Source organism: Sitophilus oryzae, unplaced genomic scaffold (genome assembly GCF_002938485.1).
Source record: "Sitophilus oryzae breed Bouriz unplaced genomic scaffold, Soryzae_2.0 scaffold_1430_pilon_pilon, whole genome shotgun sequence".
In the NCBI taxonomy this organism is placed as follows: Eukaryota; Metazoa; Arthropoda; class Insecta; order Coleoptera; family Curculionidae; genus Sitophilus; species Sitophilus oryzae.
Genome location: NW_022146094.1, coordinates 968,268 through 985,805, shown reverse-complemented (window position 1 = coordinate 985,805; position 17,538 = coordinate 968,268). Strand labels below are relative to the sequence as shown.

The following is a 17,538-nucleotide window of genomic DNA, read 5'->3' as shown; positions in this document are numbered from 1 at the left end:
CCTTGTCTAAGAAATCACTAAATACGAATTGTTGGTTAGGTTCAACATTTTTTCTCTTCTTAAATAAATTTAAGCGTTAGCATTATGAGGCATTTGCATAAAAGTGTATTTTGGGTGGTATTCCAGGGTATTCCACAAAATTTGCAGATCCAGAGATAAATTGAAAATAACGTTTACATTAAAACAGCATTATATGTCATTTTTTCAAACATGTCCTTCAAATCCTTCAATTTAATAGCTGCTAGTAAGAAGTTTCACTTCGACACATTTTTTTCATTTAATTAATAAAAATAAAACAGTAATAGATAGTGTGAATGGACTCTTACATAATAATTGTGCAAATTTATATAGGGATAGGGTTATCTACCACCTGAGAATGTTTGTCTCTTCACTATAAGAATTTACAGAGTCCTAAGTAACAGGAATATATTATAGTAATGTTTAAGAACATCCTTATATCATTCATATACTGTCTATATACTTTTCTTTTTTTACTAACCTTTTTTTTATGTTTCTTATTGATGAAACTGTCACAGATCAAGATATAGACACTATTTGAGATATATTTATAGTAACTAGCCCGACAGAATTATTATGTTCAATACTTTTGCTAAAAAACCTAGCTATTACACATTTATTTTGTATATATACTTACATTTTTCTTTAAATATATATACACCAAACTATCTACCTACCAATCTTCTGATGTTACCTAGTTACATGATATACTGGCTAGAATTCTTTTTTAATTTAAAAAATATACCTCCTTTATGTTTGTGCACTATCTAAAAAAATAATAAAGTCAAAATAATACGACTAAGACTTTTTTTTATCATTTTTCTGCCTTGAATTGTTCTAAAATGTATGTTAATTTTTTTGAAGTACTTCTTTCAGTCATATAACATATTTTCGTTAAATAAAATAAAAAACCAGGTACTTATAAAAAATAAATTAATAAATATTTTTAATAGTCATTCAAAAATATTACCTAATTTTCACAGTATATAATATTTTTAAAGTGTAATGAAACAAAGAAATTTTAGTAAAAAATAACTATGTATGTGTTTTACAAGAAAATTTGTTACAATAATATGATTCATTGGCAAGCAATGCAAGTAATTTGTTGTATTCAGTGTTTAGGTGTTTCTAAAATTTATCTGTTTGAATCCACTTTAAAAGCTTTATAGAAAACATATTCTTACCCTTTCATTTAGTTTTAATCGGTTAAATTCAACGTTTAATGCGCGTGCGCGCAGTAAGCTCTAGTGCATCACGCCATCTATACAGGGGTACCAAAATCAGGATCCCCCACGCCATCTACATTAACAGAATTCGCATTATAAACATATCTAGCTAACAATTTCTCTCTTCTTTGATCGTTCTCAGTGCCTTCGGTTAGTTCCTCATTGGGACATAACCTCAATGCTTTACTAACCCTCAGATTTTGACCGTGTAACGAGAAATACTTCTTTGAAGGTCCGAGATTTTTTGGTTTGGATTGCTTGGTTGAATTTATAGCTGCAGCAGTTTCGATTTGACTTTTCAAGAAAATATCTGTAAGGATGTTGTGGATGTTTTCCTCAAATTGGGGACTAGTGTCGGGACAGAAAACTGTATTTTTAGTTGGTTTTGGTGGTGGGTCAACTGAGGTAGATGTCGCTTCGGTAGTTTTTTCTATACGTTGTCTAGGAAAGTCGTCTCCTATTTCACTGGCTGTAGTGGATATGTCGGAGTACCCATCGTTTTTACTGAAAATGCTCTGAAGTGTCTTAACACCGAAATATTTCTTCTTAACTTTTTTCTGTTTCTTGTAGTTCCGGTTTTTTAGGTGTACAGGTGAACTACTACAACTCTCGTCTGAGTTTAACAAACTTTGATCGCTCTTAGTTTCAGAAATTGATTCATTCGAGACGTACAAAGATGGTTTGTTTAATTTTTCGACCTCAATAAGACTGGTTTCGTAGTTAAATGAAGAGCTGTTCTTTGTTACGTCTGTCTGAAGGTTTTTCGGTGATTGCGAATCGTTTGAAGCGATATCCGTGGATAGTATCTCCGAATCCAGATACACATCGGTGCTGGTTTGCATAGGGGAAGACAAGTTATCCGAAATAAGCGAGTTAGCTGAGCAATTAAAGTTGCTTTCGATCGTAGCAAAAACGTCGACTTTTTTGAACTCTCCCAACTTGATAATGTTGTTGGTTGCGTTGTCTAAAAGCACTAGTTCGCTCGTATCGACGTTTGCAAGTGTGTCATTGAATTTTGTGAGGTTATCTAGCAGAGTGTTGTTGTTGGACGTGTGCAAATCTGTCATGTCATCCGGTGGTGCTTTGACAGTTATGTTTCCGTTTTCTGTCAGGTCTAAAACGCTGGTGGAGGTTAGGTTTTCTTTGCTGTTCCTTGCGCTTGATCGAGATAACCTGTAATATTTTGGGTTTTATATAGAGTGTACCAAAAAAAATTGCAACAAATGTATTATTTGAAAAATCCCCTGTATATTGGACATGCTGAAAAAATTCCGTATAGTCTTTTTCTCAATAAACTCAATTTGTTGCAAAATTTTTGGCACCCCCTGTATATACAGGGTTGTTCGCCACATACGACACGGAGTATTGTAGCTAAACGATGAGATTTTTACAAATTGTAAGTTTTGGGTTCGATGAAGGACTATTAGAGGTACAATTTAAAAATAATTTTACAAGATACAGAGTGTCCCAAATAAGTAAAAAATATCAAAGTTGTATTTTTTTAAATGGAACACCCTGTATATTATTACATTTTTAGTTTCTACGATTAAAATGAAGGTAAATTTGATTAAGGTTTATACTTAAACCTTACCGTTTTTGAAATATTTTTCAATTTTGTGAAATTGCAGTAAACATTTTCAAGGCTTCATTTCTCCAAAGGGTATCAAAGTTTTTAATACTAAATATTTACTGAAGTTTATTTACTGATCAGTTATTGTGTTGCAATAATAAAAATAATACTACCTTATACAGAGTGTTTAAAAATTTATTTTAAATAATTATTAGCTTCAAACGGCAATAACTTGTTTAATTTAAATGGAACACCCTGTATATTTTACGAGAATCAGATGCACAATTTAATTGGTAAAAAATGGTATAATACAATTTGATAGACAATTTAATTGTGCATCTGATTCTCCTAAGATATACAGGGCATTCCATTTAAATTAAAGAAGTTATTGCCGTTTGAAGCTAATAATTATTTAAAATAAATTTTTAGACACTCTGTATAAGGTAGTATTATTTTTCTTATTGCAACACAATAACTGATCAATAAATAAACTTCATTAAATATTTAGTATTAAAAACTTTTATATCCTTGGAGAAATGAAGCCTTAAAATTTTTACTGCAATTTCACAAAATTGAAAATATTTCAAAAACGGTAAGGTTTAAGTATAATAAATCTTAATCAAATTTACCTTTATTTTAATCGTAGAAACTAAAAATGTAATAATGTACAGGGTGTTCCATTTAAAAAAATACAACTTCCATATTTTTTACTTATTTGGGACACTCTGTATCTTGTCAAATTATTTTTAAATTGTACCTCTAATAGTCCTTCATCGAACCCAAAACTTACAATTTGTAAAAATATAATCGTTTTGCTACAATACTCCGTGTCGTATGTGGTGAACAACCCTGTATAGAACAAAATAAATATAGGTGTTGCAAAATAAAAAAAAATAAAGCGTAACATTCATTTATTGGTTGCAATAAAACTACATAACAAAAATAAAATTAAATGTACAGCTTAATAGGAATGGTGAAAACTAAATATAAATAAATCTTAAGTCACTATACAGTATACATAAAATAATAACTTAAAATAATATAATATAAATAGGAATTTTCTTCATATCACATAAATTATTGTAACAAAAAACATGCAAAATAAAAACACTTTTGTAAAGTGTGTGTATTTTTTTTGAAAACTGTTTCTGTTTTGAATGATAAAAAGTCATACAATTTATCTATACAGAAACAGCTTTTAGTACAAATAAAATTAAAAAAAAATAAGTTGGCATGCTGTCACTTTGTGAATACTCTCACCTGCTCACTGATTCAGGTGTTCTAGGTGCTGTAGGCGTGTTCACTATTTCTTGTGATCCTTTCAGTAAACTGGAATTGCTTGATTCACAAACTTCTTCGTTGAAGAATCTGTCAAATTACAATTTATAATATTAAGATCCAGTGCTATTTTGTTTCCAAAAATATTTTGATTAAAAGAAAATATATAAAGTAGGCAACGCTGTACCGGTCAAGCTTAATCACGTGACTTAAAGCTTATTTGGTATGAACTGTATATAGTTAGAGGTAATAATACTGGTATACTAGCCATAGATAAAGAAAGAAATATACTTAAATGATGAAAATAATTATGAACAATACAGAAATATGCTAAAACTAACCTGAAATTTAAGCCATCCTCTTCCAAAGAATTATCGCTATCATCCGCAGCAATGTACTGAACTTGCAACACGCAATCTCCGCTCTGCTGTTGCAGTATCGACACGGCCTCCTTGTGAGTGGCGTTCCTTATGTCAATGTCATTAACATACAAGATGGCGTCCCCTATGTACAGCTGTTCTGATACGGAAGCGGGTCCGTTGGGCTCCAATTCTGATATGAGAATCGGTACTCCGTGTTCCCTACCGCCCTAGGAATACAGGGTTGATCAAAATTAACTGGTGATATTATGCTTTCTAAACGTATTAATATTTGTGTAGTCTAAAATACCTATTACACGTGTCTAGTAGCAATTAATGGTCTATAATAAAAATAGTCGTTTGATGAAATTAAACCTAAACGCGCTGTGGTTTTATTTGTCCTGTTTTGACTTTGGTTAACAAAATTTAAATTAAACTTACGATTGTTGATAAAAAAAACAGCACGCCACTAGTAGACCGGAAAGACAGAAATGCACAAGAAAGTGCTGTAAACAAATGGTGTTTTATGAATGGAGTGTTGTGTCTAACCTTTAGTTACCTACATGTTTTTAGTAAACACGTCATTACTAGTGAAAAGTTCACAAATTGGGTGTAAGAGACACGAAATACCTACCGTTATACTAATGCCTAGACCCTGCTCAGGTTTTCTCTTCACAACCACTATCCTTATATCGCCAAAATGAGCAGTACCACCGTTTGACTCAATCGGTGGTTTCGGACACTTGTCCTGGTTGTTGTGCAAGGAACTGTTCCGTCTACAAGCTCGTACCACAGTCTTATGTCTCTGAAGCAGAATTTCCGATTCTAACTGACCCCACAGCTTATCTCTAACCTCACCACGCATTTCCCTACCTATTAGAAGAAAAACAGTAAAATATAAGGCAAAAAATAATGAGATACACCTTTTACACTCAAGCCAAAAGTATTAAACTTACTTACCTAAAAGTTGTAACTGCTGTATCCTCCCTGCCAATTCCTTATCCAAGTACTTGGCCGCTAATTTTGCTCCATATACTTCAGCTGTCAAAGCCAGAATGTCATTTCTTAGCGCGGTATTCTCGGCAAGTAACTGGGCGTTCTCTATCTTGTTCTGGATTGGTTCCAGCAAGGTTGTACTGAATTTGAGTTCAGGATCTTTTTCCTTAGCATCAGTACTCACTGAAATAGAAATTAACACATATTTAATCCCTAAATCCATTAAATAAAAAAAAAAGTGTGTGCACTATGTGTTTCTAAAATGAAACTTCTTATTAACAGCTATTAAATTGAACGATTTGAAGGAAAAAGTTGAGTGTTTTAATATAAATATTATTTTCAATTTATTTCAGTAATCTGTACATTTTCAGTTTCCTCAATAGCCTGCAAATTTTGTGGAATACCACCCAAAATACAAACTTTTATGCAAATGCCTAAAAAAAAAGCTTAAATTTATTTAAGAAGAGAAAAAAATTTGAACTGAACCAACAATTCGTATTTATAGTGGTTTACATAATTTTGTTAAATTATACGAATATTCTCGTTGATTATTGGTTTGAAATATATATGACAATGTCCTCCAATGAAAATGCGAGTTGCTTAACTCTAATAATTCTAATTCTGAGCTAGCAAACGAGCTAGCTCCTTTACCTAGACCGTTATTCAGAAGCTACAAATCTATCAATGAAAATATGCATGAAAATTTATTTCCTAGCACACAACCAGATGATATTGGTACACAGGTACAATATCAAGTTTATTATAGTGATTTGCTTAGCCGCGTATGGCACAGATCGTTACCCAGAGCGAGTTAAATTGTTTCGCAAAGGAGTAGCTGTGGCAACACTGCCGTTACCACTTTTTCTGACTCTAGCTCGTATGTCGCTCGTGTGAATTTTTACTCCCAACGCGCGTAAAGAAGTTTCACTTCAAAAACACAGCATTGTATTTAACTCTAGTCTACAAAATGAATAACTTTGAATTTTGACCGTTATTTTTTACCAACATGGCAAATCTAAAATCCCTCTATCAAAAAAGTTACTGATATTCTTTAAATTGAGTACCTGAACGAATCAGATAGGTAACTCTTTTTACTTTCGTGAAATAGAAACGGAAAATAATAAAACAAGTGACAGTTCTTCCTCTTCTTGCAAAAATCAACACGAAATGTCATAATTGACAAAAGTAAAATGTCATCAGCTTTTGACATTTCTAAATATTAGACCAATGCCGTCTCTAATAGAACAGCCACGGAGCGAGATTTATGGCGTCACGCTAGTTAGATACTACGGATTAATCAATATGTTGTAGAATACATGGAAAACATAATTATTTTTCGTATTTTTGGTTTGTATTTTAAAAATGATATAGTTTACATGAAATATACATAATATACAGTTAATAAATACAATATAATAAATATATCTATTTATAGTAATAAATACTTTGGCAAATAAACTATGAACCATACAAATGCAGCAAATGTTTTACAATATACAAATAATGAATAGGTGGTACACAAGATAATGGGTAAAATGTAAAATATGTTTTAAATTTTGGGGTTTAAAAATCGATCTAATTTAACAAAAAACATTCAATATCTACTAATAGTGATGTATTATTATTTGCATTCACAAAATTTATTTATATATTATAATGTTTACTGCAATTAATAAACTAATATAAACTTGTCAAAAGATGACCATATATTTTTTTAAATTATTATTCTTAACACAAAAACTATCTACATTGACTATGGAGTACGATTTCAGCCATATTGTAAAGCGTTTGCTGCATTTGTATGGTTCATAGTTTTATATGCCAAAGTATTTATTACTATAAATAGGTATATATATTGTATTTATTAACTGTATATTATGTATATTTCATGTAAACTATATCATTTTTAAAATACAAATCAAAAAAATACGAGGAATAATTATGTTTTCTATGTATTCTACAACATATTTATTAATCCGTAGTATCTAACTAGCGTGACGTCATAAATCTCGCTCCCAGGCTGTTCTATTAGAGAGGGCATTGCGTCATCATGGCCGCAAGTTGCTAACCTAATAAAACTAACACTAGAAAAGCCCGCGGGAACTGTCAAATTCAAAGTTATTCGTTTTACAGACTATAGTAATTGTACAGACTAGAAAATATATATCTGTATAATATATAAAATACAGACTAAGGCTGTATTCCGCTGCAAAACCAGGCGAACCAGACCGGTAAACTACGGTAAAGAGCGGTTCCTGAAAAACATCGCTTTGATACGGAACTTTTTCTAAATTTCAATACCTCTATTATAAAATTTATCTTCTATGCATTTTTAATATACCTATTCTCTGCTTTTACGTTTGCTTCTTCTTTTCAATGGAGTTTAATGATGAAAAGTACTTTATTAATAAACTGTTAAACTCGTTAGACAGCTCAAGTGAAGATTTGCAGGTCCAATATTAAAACAGATCAATAATAAATAAACAAATCTAATCAATATTTATATTTTTATAGCTTACAAAACATTCACGATTACTTGTTGTCTAGTTTTTCATGTTTTCTTTAAATGTTCCTGATTTTATAAGAAACAATGGCTGCATGATAAATTTAAATGGTCCTAAAAAGTCATTTTATTTAGTTAATGAAATTTATTTACCTTTACTGCTTACCTCCATTACTTTTCGATGTAAATACAAAATATTATTACAAATTTTAGAAATTAAATGAGAATTTCACTCGAACCTCCAATATTTGCTTGATTTCTGTCACATAAATGACATTGATTGACAAACAAAACCAGAAAAACCAGCGCTGGTTAGTTTGATGATAGTTATAACCGAATTTTTCAGGAACCGTGTTCCGTAATAAGAAATCTTTCAGGAAACCGATGGAAACGGTTAATAAAACCATAACCAAGGTAAGCAACGGAATACACCCTAAATAACTACAGTTCTTACTGCTTCTGCGTATACGTAGAGGGCTCTGTCTCATTTCCGCTTCAAGACGCTTCTTGATAGCGTTCACATCCGGTTTAAAATACTGATCTGATTTTTTGTTGTTCAAGCTGTCCGGAAGTTGTGACAGTTGCGAAGAATGAAGCTGAAGAAGTAAGTTGTGCAACTCGTTCTCTAAAAGTTCTTTTTTGGATTTGGACTCGACAAGTTCTGCACGCAGATGTATAAGTTCAGCCTGTAAATTGTAAAAATAAGATTTAATTTATAATCTAGGAACATTCTGTACACAGTAATATAGAAAACGTTTTTATTTAAGTGTATTTTTATTCGAAAATCTAAAAATAAAATCGAACCAATCGGACTAATGCATTTTCGATGAATTGAGGAGGAAATATCAGAGCCCAAGCCATTAGCGATATCTATCAGAACATAGATTAAATTTGAAGCTGGTTTTTCCGTTTTTTACCACGCTATCTCTATAAATAAAACCTCGTGAAACGCGTTAAGAAGAACTTGTGAAATTGTAACGACAAATAAAATGCTTTCGGTTTCTTTTGGTGGGAAAATCAAAGATAAAAAACATCCTAATAGGAGACTGGAAGAAGTTATTATCTGTGAACAAATATTGAATGAAGCTCCGAAAGTGATAACGTAGGGCAGTTAATTCTAACTTAATAGTTCTAGGCTTTAAATAACATACAAGGTGTTCGAAAAATGCACGCCCAAAAATTTAAAGGGACGATTCCTCATAAAAAATTAGAGAATTTACTTTTTTATTTAATTTATAATAGAATTAAATAATAGAATTTAAATATAATATTTCTAGAAATATGGGTGCAGGAAAATCTATACTAATATATCAAATCCTTAAGTGACTGACATACTGATTAATGACGATCCTGCTCAAACCACTGTACCAACCAGTGTAAGAAGCTCAATTTTGGCATACAGGTTGATTCGAGGATTTAGAGGTTCGATAAGAAGGGATTTTTCGAAATTCCAGTTCCAAGAGGGTGAAACCACCCCTCAAATATTACAATATTTTTTTATTTAAAAAACGGTCAAGTTTCCGAAAAAACGCTTAAACACGTATATTTTATTTTGTTGTTTTACATATTTTAAGATTTTTTATAAATTTATACAGGGTGTTTCATAAAATATGGCCATTGAGTAATCATTATTCTGCTTAAACTGCTTGACGTTTAAAGCTGAACTCGCACTAATGGGCTACCCGGTAGATATTGTTGTTTCCAGTTCCTACAAACTTCTATAACAAGCCCAGCCAGGAGGACCCTGTACATTATTTTTTTCCTTATTCACGGTGTCCCATATAAGAATATACACTACTGGGACCTCGTAAAGCAAAAGAGATACAAAAAAAAATATTAAATTAGAGAAAAGTTACGTCTTGCTGAACCTTGATCTGCTATCTCTATCTCTAAAACTCTTTGAAATATCGAAAAATAGTCTGTCAGATTTACAGAGCAAAAATTGCCAGACCTTTGTCGGTCATCTTTTGAAAAATGCAAGATGGTAATGTTATTGCGAATTTTTTGCCAGAGAGAAAAATTTGATAGTTCCCAGACTCCCAAACCGATTAAAAGAATTTTAAGTGGTTCGCTTGTGTCTCATTTTTATTGCGCTGCTTTTTAGGATAATGTGTTTTGACGATGTATTTTTATGGAAAACATTTTTTTGTAGCGCGTCAATAACGTGATACAGAGTGTCCCATTTTCGTGGCTTTTTTTACAAAGATGCGGCTTTCACATTCACTGATAACTGATACTAAAGATGCTACACGTAGATTTGTCCTAACCTTCTTAGTTACTGAAATACAGAGCGAATTTTAAAATGTTGCATTTTTCGACCCTCTTCGTATCTTGGTTATCTTATAACTTATTGAAAAGGTAAAAAATGAGTCCCCTAGAGTTTTTAGCCGACCATACCAACAGGTATGTGTCTGTCCGTCTGTCTGTAACACGATAACTGAAAAACCGCCAAACCGATTTTAACCAAATTTGGCACAAAAATACTGTGGCACCCGAGAATCCGGCCATTAGTTTTTGGTGGGAGTGGGGGGTTGGTAAGGGGGTATGGGAGGGGGTTAAAAATGTTAAAAAATCGTAACTCCAAAATTACAGTAGCTAGCGAAACGCGGTTTTCAATTTAAGATTAGGAATAATATTTGCAACAAAATTTGTAATAACATCAAAATCAGTCAAAGTCGCAGTTTTTGGGATAATTGAAACTAAAAGAACTGCCTAGCAACTTTTTATTAACATATTTTAGTATGGGCGGCTATACGTGCCTCCCGACGCCAATTTTTTTACGCGGAATCCAGTGGCGTAATTGTAATTTTTTCGCTGGGGGTTGTCATTTTTGAAATTGGAATTGCTTAACATAGCCAAGGCAAATAAAATAAAAAAGATAATACACAAATTTACCCATTTAAAAAAAAATACTTTGTAACATATTTCAAGAATGACAGCTCTCAGCCAAAAACAAGTTACTCCACTGGATTCTACGTGGAAACCTCTACGGAACTTAGCTTTCACTTTTTCGATGATAAGTTATAAGATACCAATACAAGAAGCGTCGAAAAATGCAACAGTTTCAGGAACTAAGAAAAATCTGTGTGCAGCATTTTTAGTTTACTCATAACCGAGAAATCCTGTAAATGTAAAACACACGAAAATAGGACACTCTATACAGTGCAAGTCTAGAATTTGGATTTCAATAAACTACATTGGCGTTCCTTGAAGAAAGGCCTGGGTATTTCGCCAGAGGAAGTGAAATTTAAAGGATACACACAAATTGCAACATTTTTTATTTTGTAAAAAGACAGTGAATTTTATGACAAATACACTCAGCGCAAAAAAAATATTCAACATCGCATTTAAAAACCTACAACTTCAGGGTAAAAATATATTTTAATCACCCTGTATATCGATGAAACTATTTTTAAAATGTGCGTAAAATGTGTATCTTTACCAGCATATTTTGTAAAAAAGATTGGGCCAACAAAAACACTGGAAACACTTTCATATTATTTTATGTAAAACCACAAAGAAGTCGATGTTATAGAAAATATCGATATTTTCAAACGTCCCTAACAAGAGGTACAATAAAATTGACGTTAAAAATTACTAGGTACGACCTTTCTTTTGTTCGAAAATTGACTCATTACTTTCTACCTTCCTTTGAACCTTTGAAGTACCTACCACTCTACGCTGTATTTTTTTCAGATGGGACAGTCTGTGCTGTGGTACAACTTATTGGTACGTCCTCACGATATGTTATTAATCCTCGATCAGTCGGGACAGCCGTACTACTTCACTAGTCGTACCAGCACTTCATTTCGATACGCAAGTGATATGATAAGTAGCAACGATTGATTTTTCGTAGAAAAAATTGTTCTTTCGGGAATCACAAAGAAAAATATGAGATAAGAGATCGCGGAATTGTTTACTAAAAACCAAAAATTAACAAGAAATTCAGAGTGTGTTACAGATTAAGTCAATTTTATGTAAAATGTATAGTAAAACATTAATATTTTTATGTACTTTTTGTTGTAATGTTTTGTTAAGTTTGAGTTTACCTCAAGAAACGATACGGGTGAATAGTGATGTGGAGAATTTTCAAAATGCTGTTCAAAAACAGGTAAGTACATATATAGCATGTAATTATTATACAGGGCGGTTAAAATTAAATATGTTCACTAGATAGTTATTTTTGACTGAGATTATATATTTGGAAACACTTTGGTGTCAAAAGTTCTAGAGAAATTGTTTTTTTCATAAATGTTCTATATCTTTTTACTATTTAAATAAAATGTAAAATAAAACACTAATGAAAATTATTATTATTAAATTAAAAATACTATTTTTTATCATCTGCTGATGATGGTTCCAGTGCAAAAGTAAAAGCGTCTTCTTGTAGTTGAATTAGTGTTTTATTTTCCTGTTGTAACACCAAAGGTTCCAACCTTTAACTGTAATCCCCTAATATAATCGAAATCTTCGTTATTACTAATTTCCACCATGTATATCAATCACTCCGTCAAAATGAACTAGATTTCTGTTTATTCAAATTATACTTTATTTGTTTACGCCGTGTTTGTGTGTATAATATGCATTTAAATGTATTTGAACCTGATAATTTTGTTTGTTTAATAAATAAGATTAGTAGGAAAGATTTAACATATTTGTACTTATTCGTAATGCAAAGGACAATAATCGGCAGATAAGCAGGTACTTCTAACGTCTAGAGTACGACCGAGAATGTTGAATAGCTTTTGAAAGCTCTTTTGCATATATAAATTCTATTTATGTAAAAATATATAGCTGCAAAAAAATACAAAGTTTTCATTGCATCCTCTTATGATAGAAAATACAGGGTGTTCCGTTTGAAATAATGGAGATAAATTAACGTTTAATTTTGACTCATTCTGTATATATCAAACACAGCAAATTTTAATGGGTTGAGTTTTGAAGAAGACACTATTAGACGGTGCTTTCGGTTCAAAGTCTCAAAAATTTTCGACTTTACAACTTCGAGAAGAAAACCAAAAAACCTTGGATTTTCCAGGTTTTTTTTGTAATTGTATTTTTTTTAATTTCTAGACATTTAATTCTGTACTCTTCTCCATCGAAGAAAGACTAAGAAATCTAGACAACATCTACTCCATGCAACTCTCAGAAACTCTGAAAACTAAACTGGAACAATACCATAGAAAACTGGAAATTTTGGATAAGAAAATGATCCAGTTAGAATCCATGATTATGCTGAATCTGGACAAGATTTCGGAAAATATCAGTACAAAAAACTACAGAGATGACATTGTGAAAACACAGATTTACAGGAAATTGGATAATATGTACGATGGATTGAGCCACAGGATGTCTTATATGGATAAAAAGCACGATATGGCTTTGGATAAGTTACAGGTACCTGTTAAATTATCGACAATCCATATCGATATTTTTTTCAAATATCGATATTTCGATGTATCGATATTTTTGCCCATCTCTACTACAAAAACTTTTTTTTCAAACGTTACAAAAGTATTAATTTTTGCGAAGCGATTGACAATATAAAAAAGTCATTTCAACGCCTAGGCATAAAAATAAGCACTTTTACACCTAAGTACAAAAGTAAAAAAAATATATTATTAAACTGACAAGTGTCAAATTCAACGAGTTTACCCATTGTTCCATATGTCATTTCTTACAAGGTATGAATTTTTATATTATTTGCGACGTTTGAAATTGTTTAAAAGTACTATTTTTAGATCAAAGCCGATCGACAATCCCTATCGATATTTTAAAAAATGTCGATATTTTTACACATCACTAGTAAAAAAACATTTTTTTTTAGATTAAAACTGATACAGTGATGTCTCGTTTAGAAAAAATGGAGGACAGCATGAACCAAAAATATTCCGATATAGAAAACGAATTTTCTGATACCCAGATAATCATTGAAGAGCTGAAAACATCTCTAATCAGTACAGAAGAAAACTATCAAAATTTAACAAGCGGTATTTTACATGTAAGTAAAATAAATCTGTATTTTTTTAATTGAAACATTCTTTAATCATTGATTAAAATAAAATATTGTATTTCTTTGTAGAATACCATACAAAATGGTCTTGTAATAAACTCAATAAATGAGACGGTAAATGTTCTATCTCAGGAAGTTCACTATGTCATTTCACCAAAAGTGGAAAAAATTGAAAATAAAACAGAGAAAAACCTGGAGATTTCCTTGAACTCACAGACACTGCTTTATGCCATGAAATCTGAACTTAAAGAAGACTACAACAATTATGCTAACAAAGTAATTATAATTATACATACATTCCTCATAGAAGATACCCAAGATATACAAACGAGATGTAAACAGAAAAATGCTAGGTTGCCATTTATTTAATAAAAAAGTTTATAAATAAAGATCTTATATGATTAGTAACTACGCCAATGATGTTGACAAATCTTGAAAAAAGAATTATATTAAGTCTACAAATCAAACTGTATACATCTTTGTACCGTATGATCGAAAAAAACGGCGCCCAATGACGATCGATGACATTTCCCATATAAATTTACATATGAATTGACAGCGATCTTCATTTCATAGCCATCGCTGACGCCGTTTTTTCTCGATCATACGGTATAAATAAACAAACGGTTTGTTTGCATTTTCCTTGTATATGTTGGCCCAAAACAAATCAATCTATATTGTTTAGTCTATTTTTTATACATGTCTATAATAAATTCAATATGACATAAAACAAGAGACGTAAAAATGACATGCGTTCAAGGAAATAAGTAAATCTAGAGAAACATATATTTTTTAAGAATTATAATACATTTTAGGTGGCCGATATGAACATAGAAGCCTGGAAGAAGAACGACATAATAGATATCAAAATAGAAACAATAGAAAAAGGTATAAATCAAATTAAAACAGAAGTCCAAAATGGCGTTAGATCACTTATGCTTCAAATCGGGAAAACTGGTGGAAAGGAATCACTAAACAACGGTAAAAATTAAAAATAAAATTTCTCCAACAAAAATTAAGAATTTCTTTCAGAAAAATCTCTGGAATCTTTGAGGAAAAGCTTAAATTTAAGCATGGAGAAGATTTTGTCTAATCAGGGACTATTTTTGGAAAGTTGCCACAGAGTACAGATGGACGAATCGCAAATTGAATCAGAAATAAGTGTGATGCTTGAAAAATTGATTGATATGCTTGAAAAAAAGTACGTAATTATCAATTTAAAAAAAAAATATTAATACAATAACTAAAAACCTGTTTTTTTTTAAGAATGACGACAGTAATGAAAGACATAAAAACCCTAGAAAAATCCGTCAAAAATCACGATTCCAGAATTAACAGGAACATTTTACAGGCCAACACAAACGTGGTTTCTTTATACGAAAAAAACACCAAAAATAACGAATTGGTAGAACACGAATTAGAACGAGATTAAATTCTTTATAAACTCATTGTTTACTTTCGTTCAAGATGTCCTGCCTAAGAGCAAAGATGCTGAAAATGTAAGAAATATGTGTACAATTGTCAAAAAAAAAATAAGTAAAGATAGAACAGCTCTAAGGGGTGTCCCTTAGAGCCCCTCTATGTTTTCTTATTTCTCTGTGGTGATTATTAGGTCTAGGGCGTGTAACCTTGACATTTGAGTTGAATTTTTTGAAACGCTCACTTTAAAAATACCTATTATGTGCTATAACAAAGAAAATTTTAATTGAAATTATCAAAAGATTTAATTTTATTACCTATTTATTAATTAGTAATATTGAAAATAAACTCAAGGCTATACGGTAGCAACAGCATTATTTACATAAAAAAAATTAATTACACATTTTATTTTTCAGAATATTACAAATATTTCAGAACTGTTGTTTAACATTACCCAAAATTTGTACAATCTGAATTCAAATGCCATCAGTAATTGGAACGAATTAAAAACTAACTTTACAATATTTAAAAAATCCTTAGAAAACATGAAAAACATTCTTATAGACAGCAAAAACCAGAGTATATCTGTATTAAATCAAAACGATGATGTAAAGAATAATTGTACAGAAAATTATGGAAATTTAATTGATATAAGAGCTGGAAGTCCACTATGTCAGAACAATACAAATGAAAAGACTTCAACAGAAATACCAGATGATCTTAAGAATGTAGTATTAGAAATATTTGGTAGTCCAAAATCATTAAATTCAACAAATTCGAATATTAAGCCTGATAAACCCAAGACAAAAAAATCAAAAAATAGGTGCAAACCAAATCTGATTGGTTTGATAGATATCAGGGCTGATTCCAGCAGTGATAGTGATATTTTATGCAATAATACTCGAAAAAATAAAAGAACAAAGAAGAAAAAAGCTAAGTTATCTGTAAAATCAAGATTTAATGATGAAGATTCTGATGATGACTATGTTTTAGAAGATGATGAGCTTGAAACAAGTACAGAAATAACTACAGAAAGTACAACTAATGCAGATTTCAAAACAGAAACCACAACATTAACTAATTAAAGGAACTTTAATTACTAACGTCACAATTTACCAAAGACTATTTGATAATGTAATTTTTTTTATAAATAAACTGTCTTCAACTATATCTCTCTAAATATGGTATTTAATACCTCCACTTACCTCTAATTTTGCACTATTCTGAAAAATGGTTTGGGCCTTATGGGACAGCTGGGCAAAACATGATCCTAGAGTGCACAATTTCTGTCGGACATTAAAAACTATATTGGCCTCCTCCCCATCAATTTCTCCTACGATAATAACAAAAAGAATTCAAAGAAATTCCACGTATTAGTTAATGTAAATTATAAAACCGCAAAATTACAGAGATAAAGTTGTTTTAAGCAATGCCATCGGCAGATTTTATGTAGTAATATTACTTGACCTTACCCAGAGCTAAATCCAAATCCACAAAAGCTTTGTCGAACTCTTTCTCTAGAATATCAAGCCATCTAAAACCGACGCTAGCCATTTTTTTCTTAAATCACTTTAAGCATTTAATTTATAAAATAAAATTATCTTTATAACTTAATTTTTCCTTTGCTTTGATTTGACGTTTAAATATTTTAGCGACGACTGCGACCTCTGCGGATTAATAAGAGAGCATGTAATGTCAGATAGTATATGCAACCAAATATACACACATAGAATAGGTTGATAAAGTAGAAATTTGTATGGTGTGTTTTAAGTGGTTGATCTGTGGCTGACGTCTACTTGCTGCACTTGCTCAGTGAATGTTGCCAGATTGTATGTCTATTTAAATGTTAATCAAGCTCATAGAAATATTTCTAAAGCGTAAACCTAATAAACATTTATAAATGAGTAATTTATATATCTAATTCATGATGGCGCTACCTATACACAGTAAAAGCAGAAAACTGTAATCGCTTAGTTTTAAAACTTCCCGTATGGTGGCGGCATAATCGTTTAGACGATAGTTCCAAAAATTCTCACTAAAGAAGAATGGCGCTGTAATCAATTAAGCGCGTCAAAGGAAAAATTTGAATAGACGAGGTGTTTTTAGATAGATAAGGATAAGTAAATGCAAGATTTTCTTGTTTTTCTTAACTGAGT

At 31.1% G+C, this 17,538-nt stretch overlaps 2 protein-coding genes across 3 annotated transcripts; one reads left to right on the top strand and one right to left on the bottom strand.

Annotated features, from left to right (window-relative positions):
• Positions 1–237: 237 nt before the first annotated feature.
• On the bottom strand, positions 238–17,041 carry LOC115876264 (Golgi-associated PDZ and coiled-coil motif-containing protein-like). 2 transcript variants are annotated; one of them, XR_004049122.1, is made up of 9 exons: positions 16,855–17,041; positions 16,588–16,715; positions 8,405–8,636; positions 5,412–5,630; positions 5,086–5,324; positions 4,434–4,681; positions 4,075–4,182; positions 1,203–2,417; positions 238–785 (listed from the first exon to the last, which is right to left on the bottom strand). XR_004049122.1 is itself a non-coding variant. In XM_030891973.1 (8 exons), the coding sequence occupies exons 1-8, from the start codon at positions 16,934–16,936 to the stop codon at positions 1,280–1,282; spliced, it is 2,394 nt and encodes a 797-aa protein (XP_030747833.1). In that variant the 5' UTR covers positions 16,937–17,041; the 3' UTR covers positions 1,036–1,279. The 2 variants fall into 2 exon arrangements, 1 of the variants encoding a protein (XP_030747833.1); XM_030891973.1 differs by lacking the exon at positions 238–785 and having other exon boundaries at positions 1,036–2,417.
• Positions 11,592–16,550, top strand: LOC115876265. The gene is made up of 8 exons (XM_030891974.1): positions 11,592–12,061; positions 13,024–13,347; positions 13,778–13,951; positions 14,033–14,239; positions 14,779–14,944; positions 14,996–15,164; positions 15,230–15,462; positions 15,799–16,550. The coding sequence occupies exons 1-7, from the start codon at positions 11,933–11,935 to the stop codon at positions 15,393–15,395; spliced, it is 1,335 nt and encodes a 444-aa protein (XP_030747834.1). The 5' UTR covers positions 11,592–11,932; the 3' UTR covers positions 15,396–15,462; positions 15,799–16,550.
• Positions 17,042–17,538: the final 497 nt, after the last annotated feature.

Bases quoted from the DNA above. Each gene is read 5' to 3' on its own strand.
- LOC115876265 (XM_030891974.1), top strand. From the start codon at position 11,933: ATGTATAGTAAAACATTAATATTTTTATGTACTTTTTGTTGTAATGTT. The intron at 13,952-14,032 runs GTAAGTAAAATA...ATTTCTTTGTAG, and splicing joins TAACAAGCGGTATTTTACAT to AATACCATACAAAATGGTCT. The intron at 14,945-14,995 runs GTAAAAATTAAA...AATTTCTTTCAG, and splicing joins AAAGGAATCACTAAACAACG to AAAAATCTCTGGAATCTTTG.
- LOC115876264 (XM_030891973.1), bottom strand. From the start codon at position 16,936: ATGGCTAGCGTCGGTTTTAGATGGCTTGATATTCTAGAGAAAGAGTTC. The intron at 5,325-5,411 runs GTAAGTAAGTTT...TTCTTCTAATAG, and splicing joins ACAGCAGTTACAACTTTTAG to GTAGGGAAATGCGTGGTGAG. The intron at 2,418-4,074 runs GTGAGAGTATTC...AAAATATTACAG, and splicing joins ACACCTGAATCAGTGAGCAG to GTTATCTCGATCAAGCGCAA.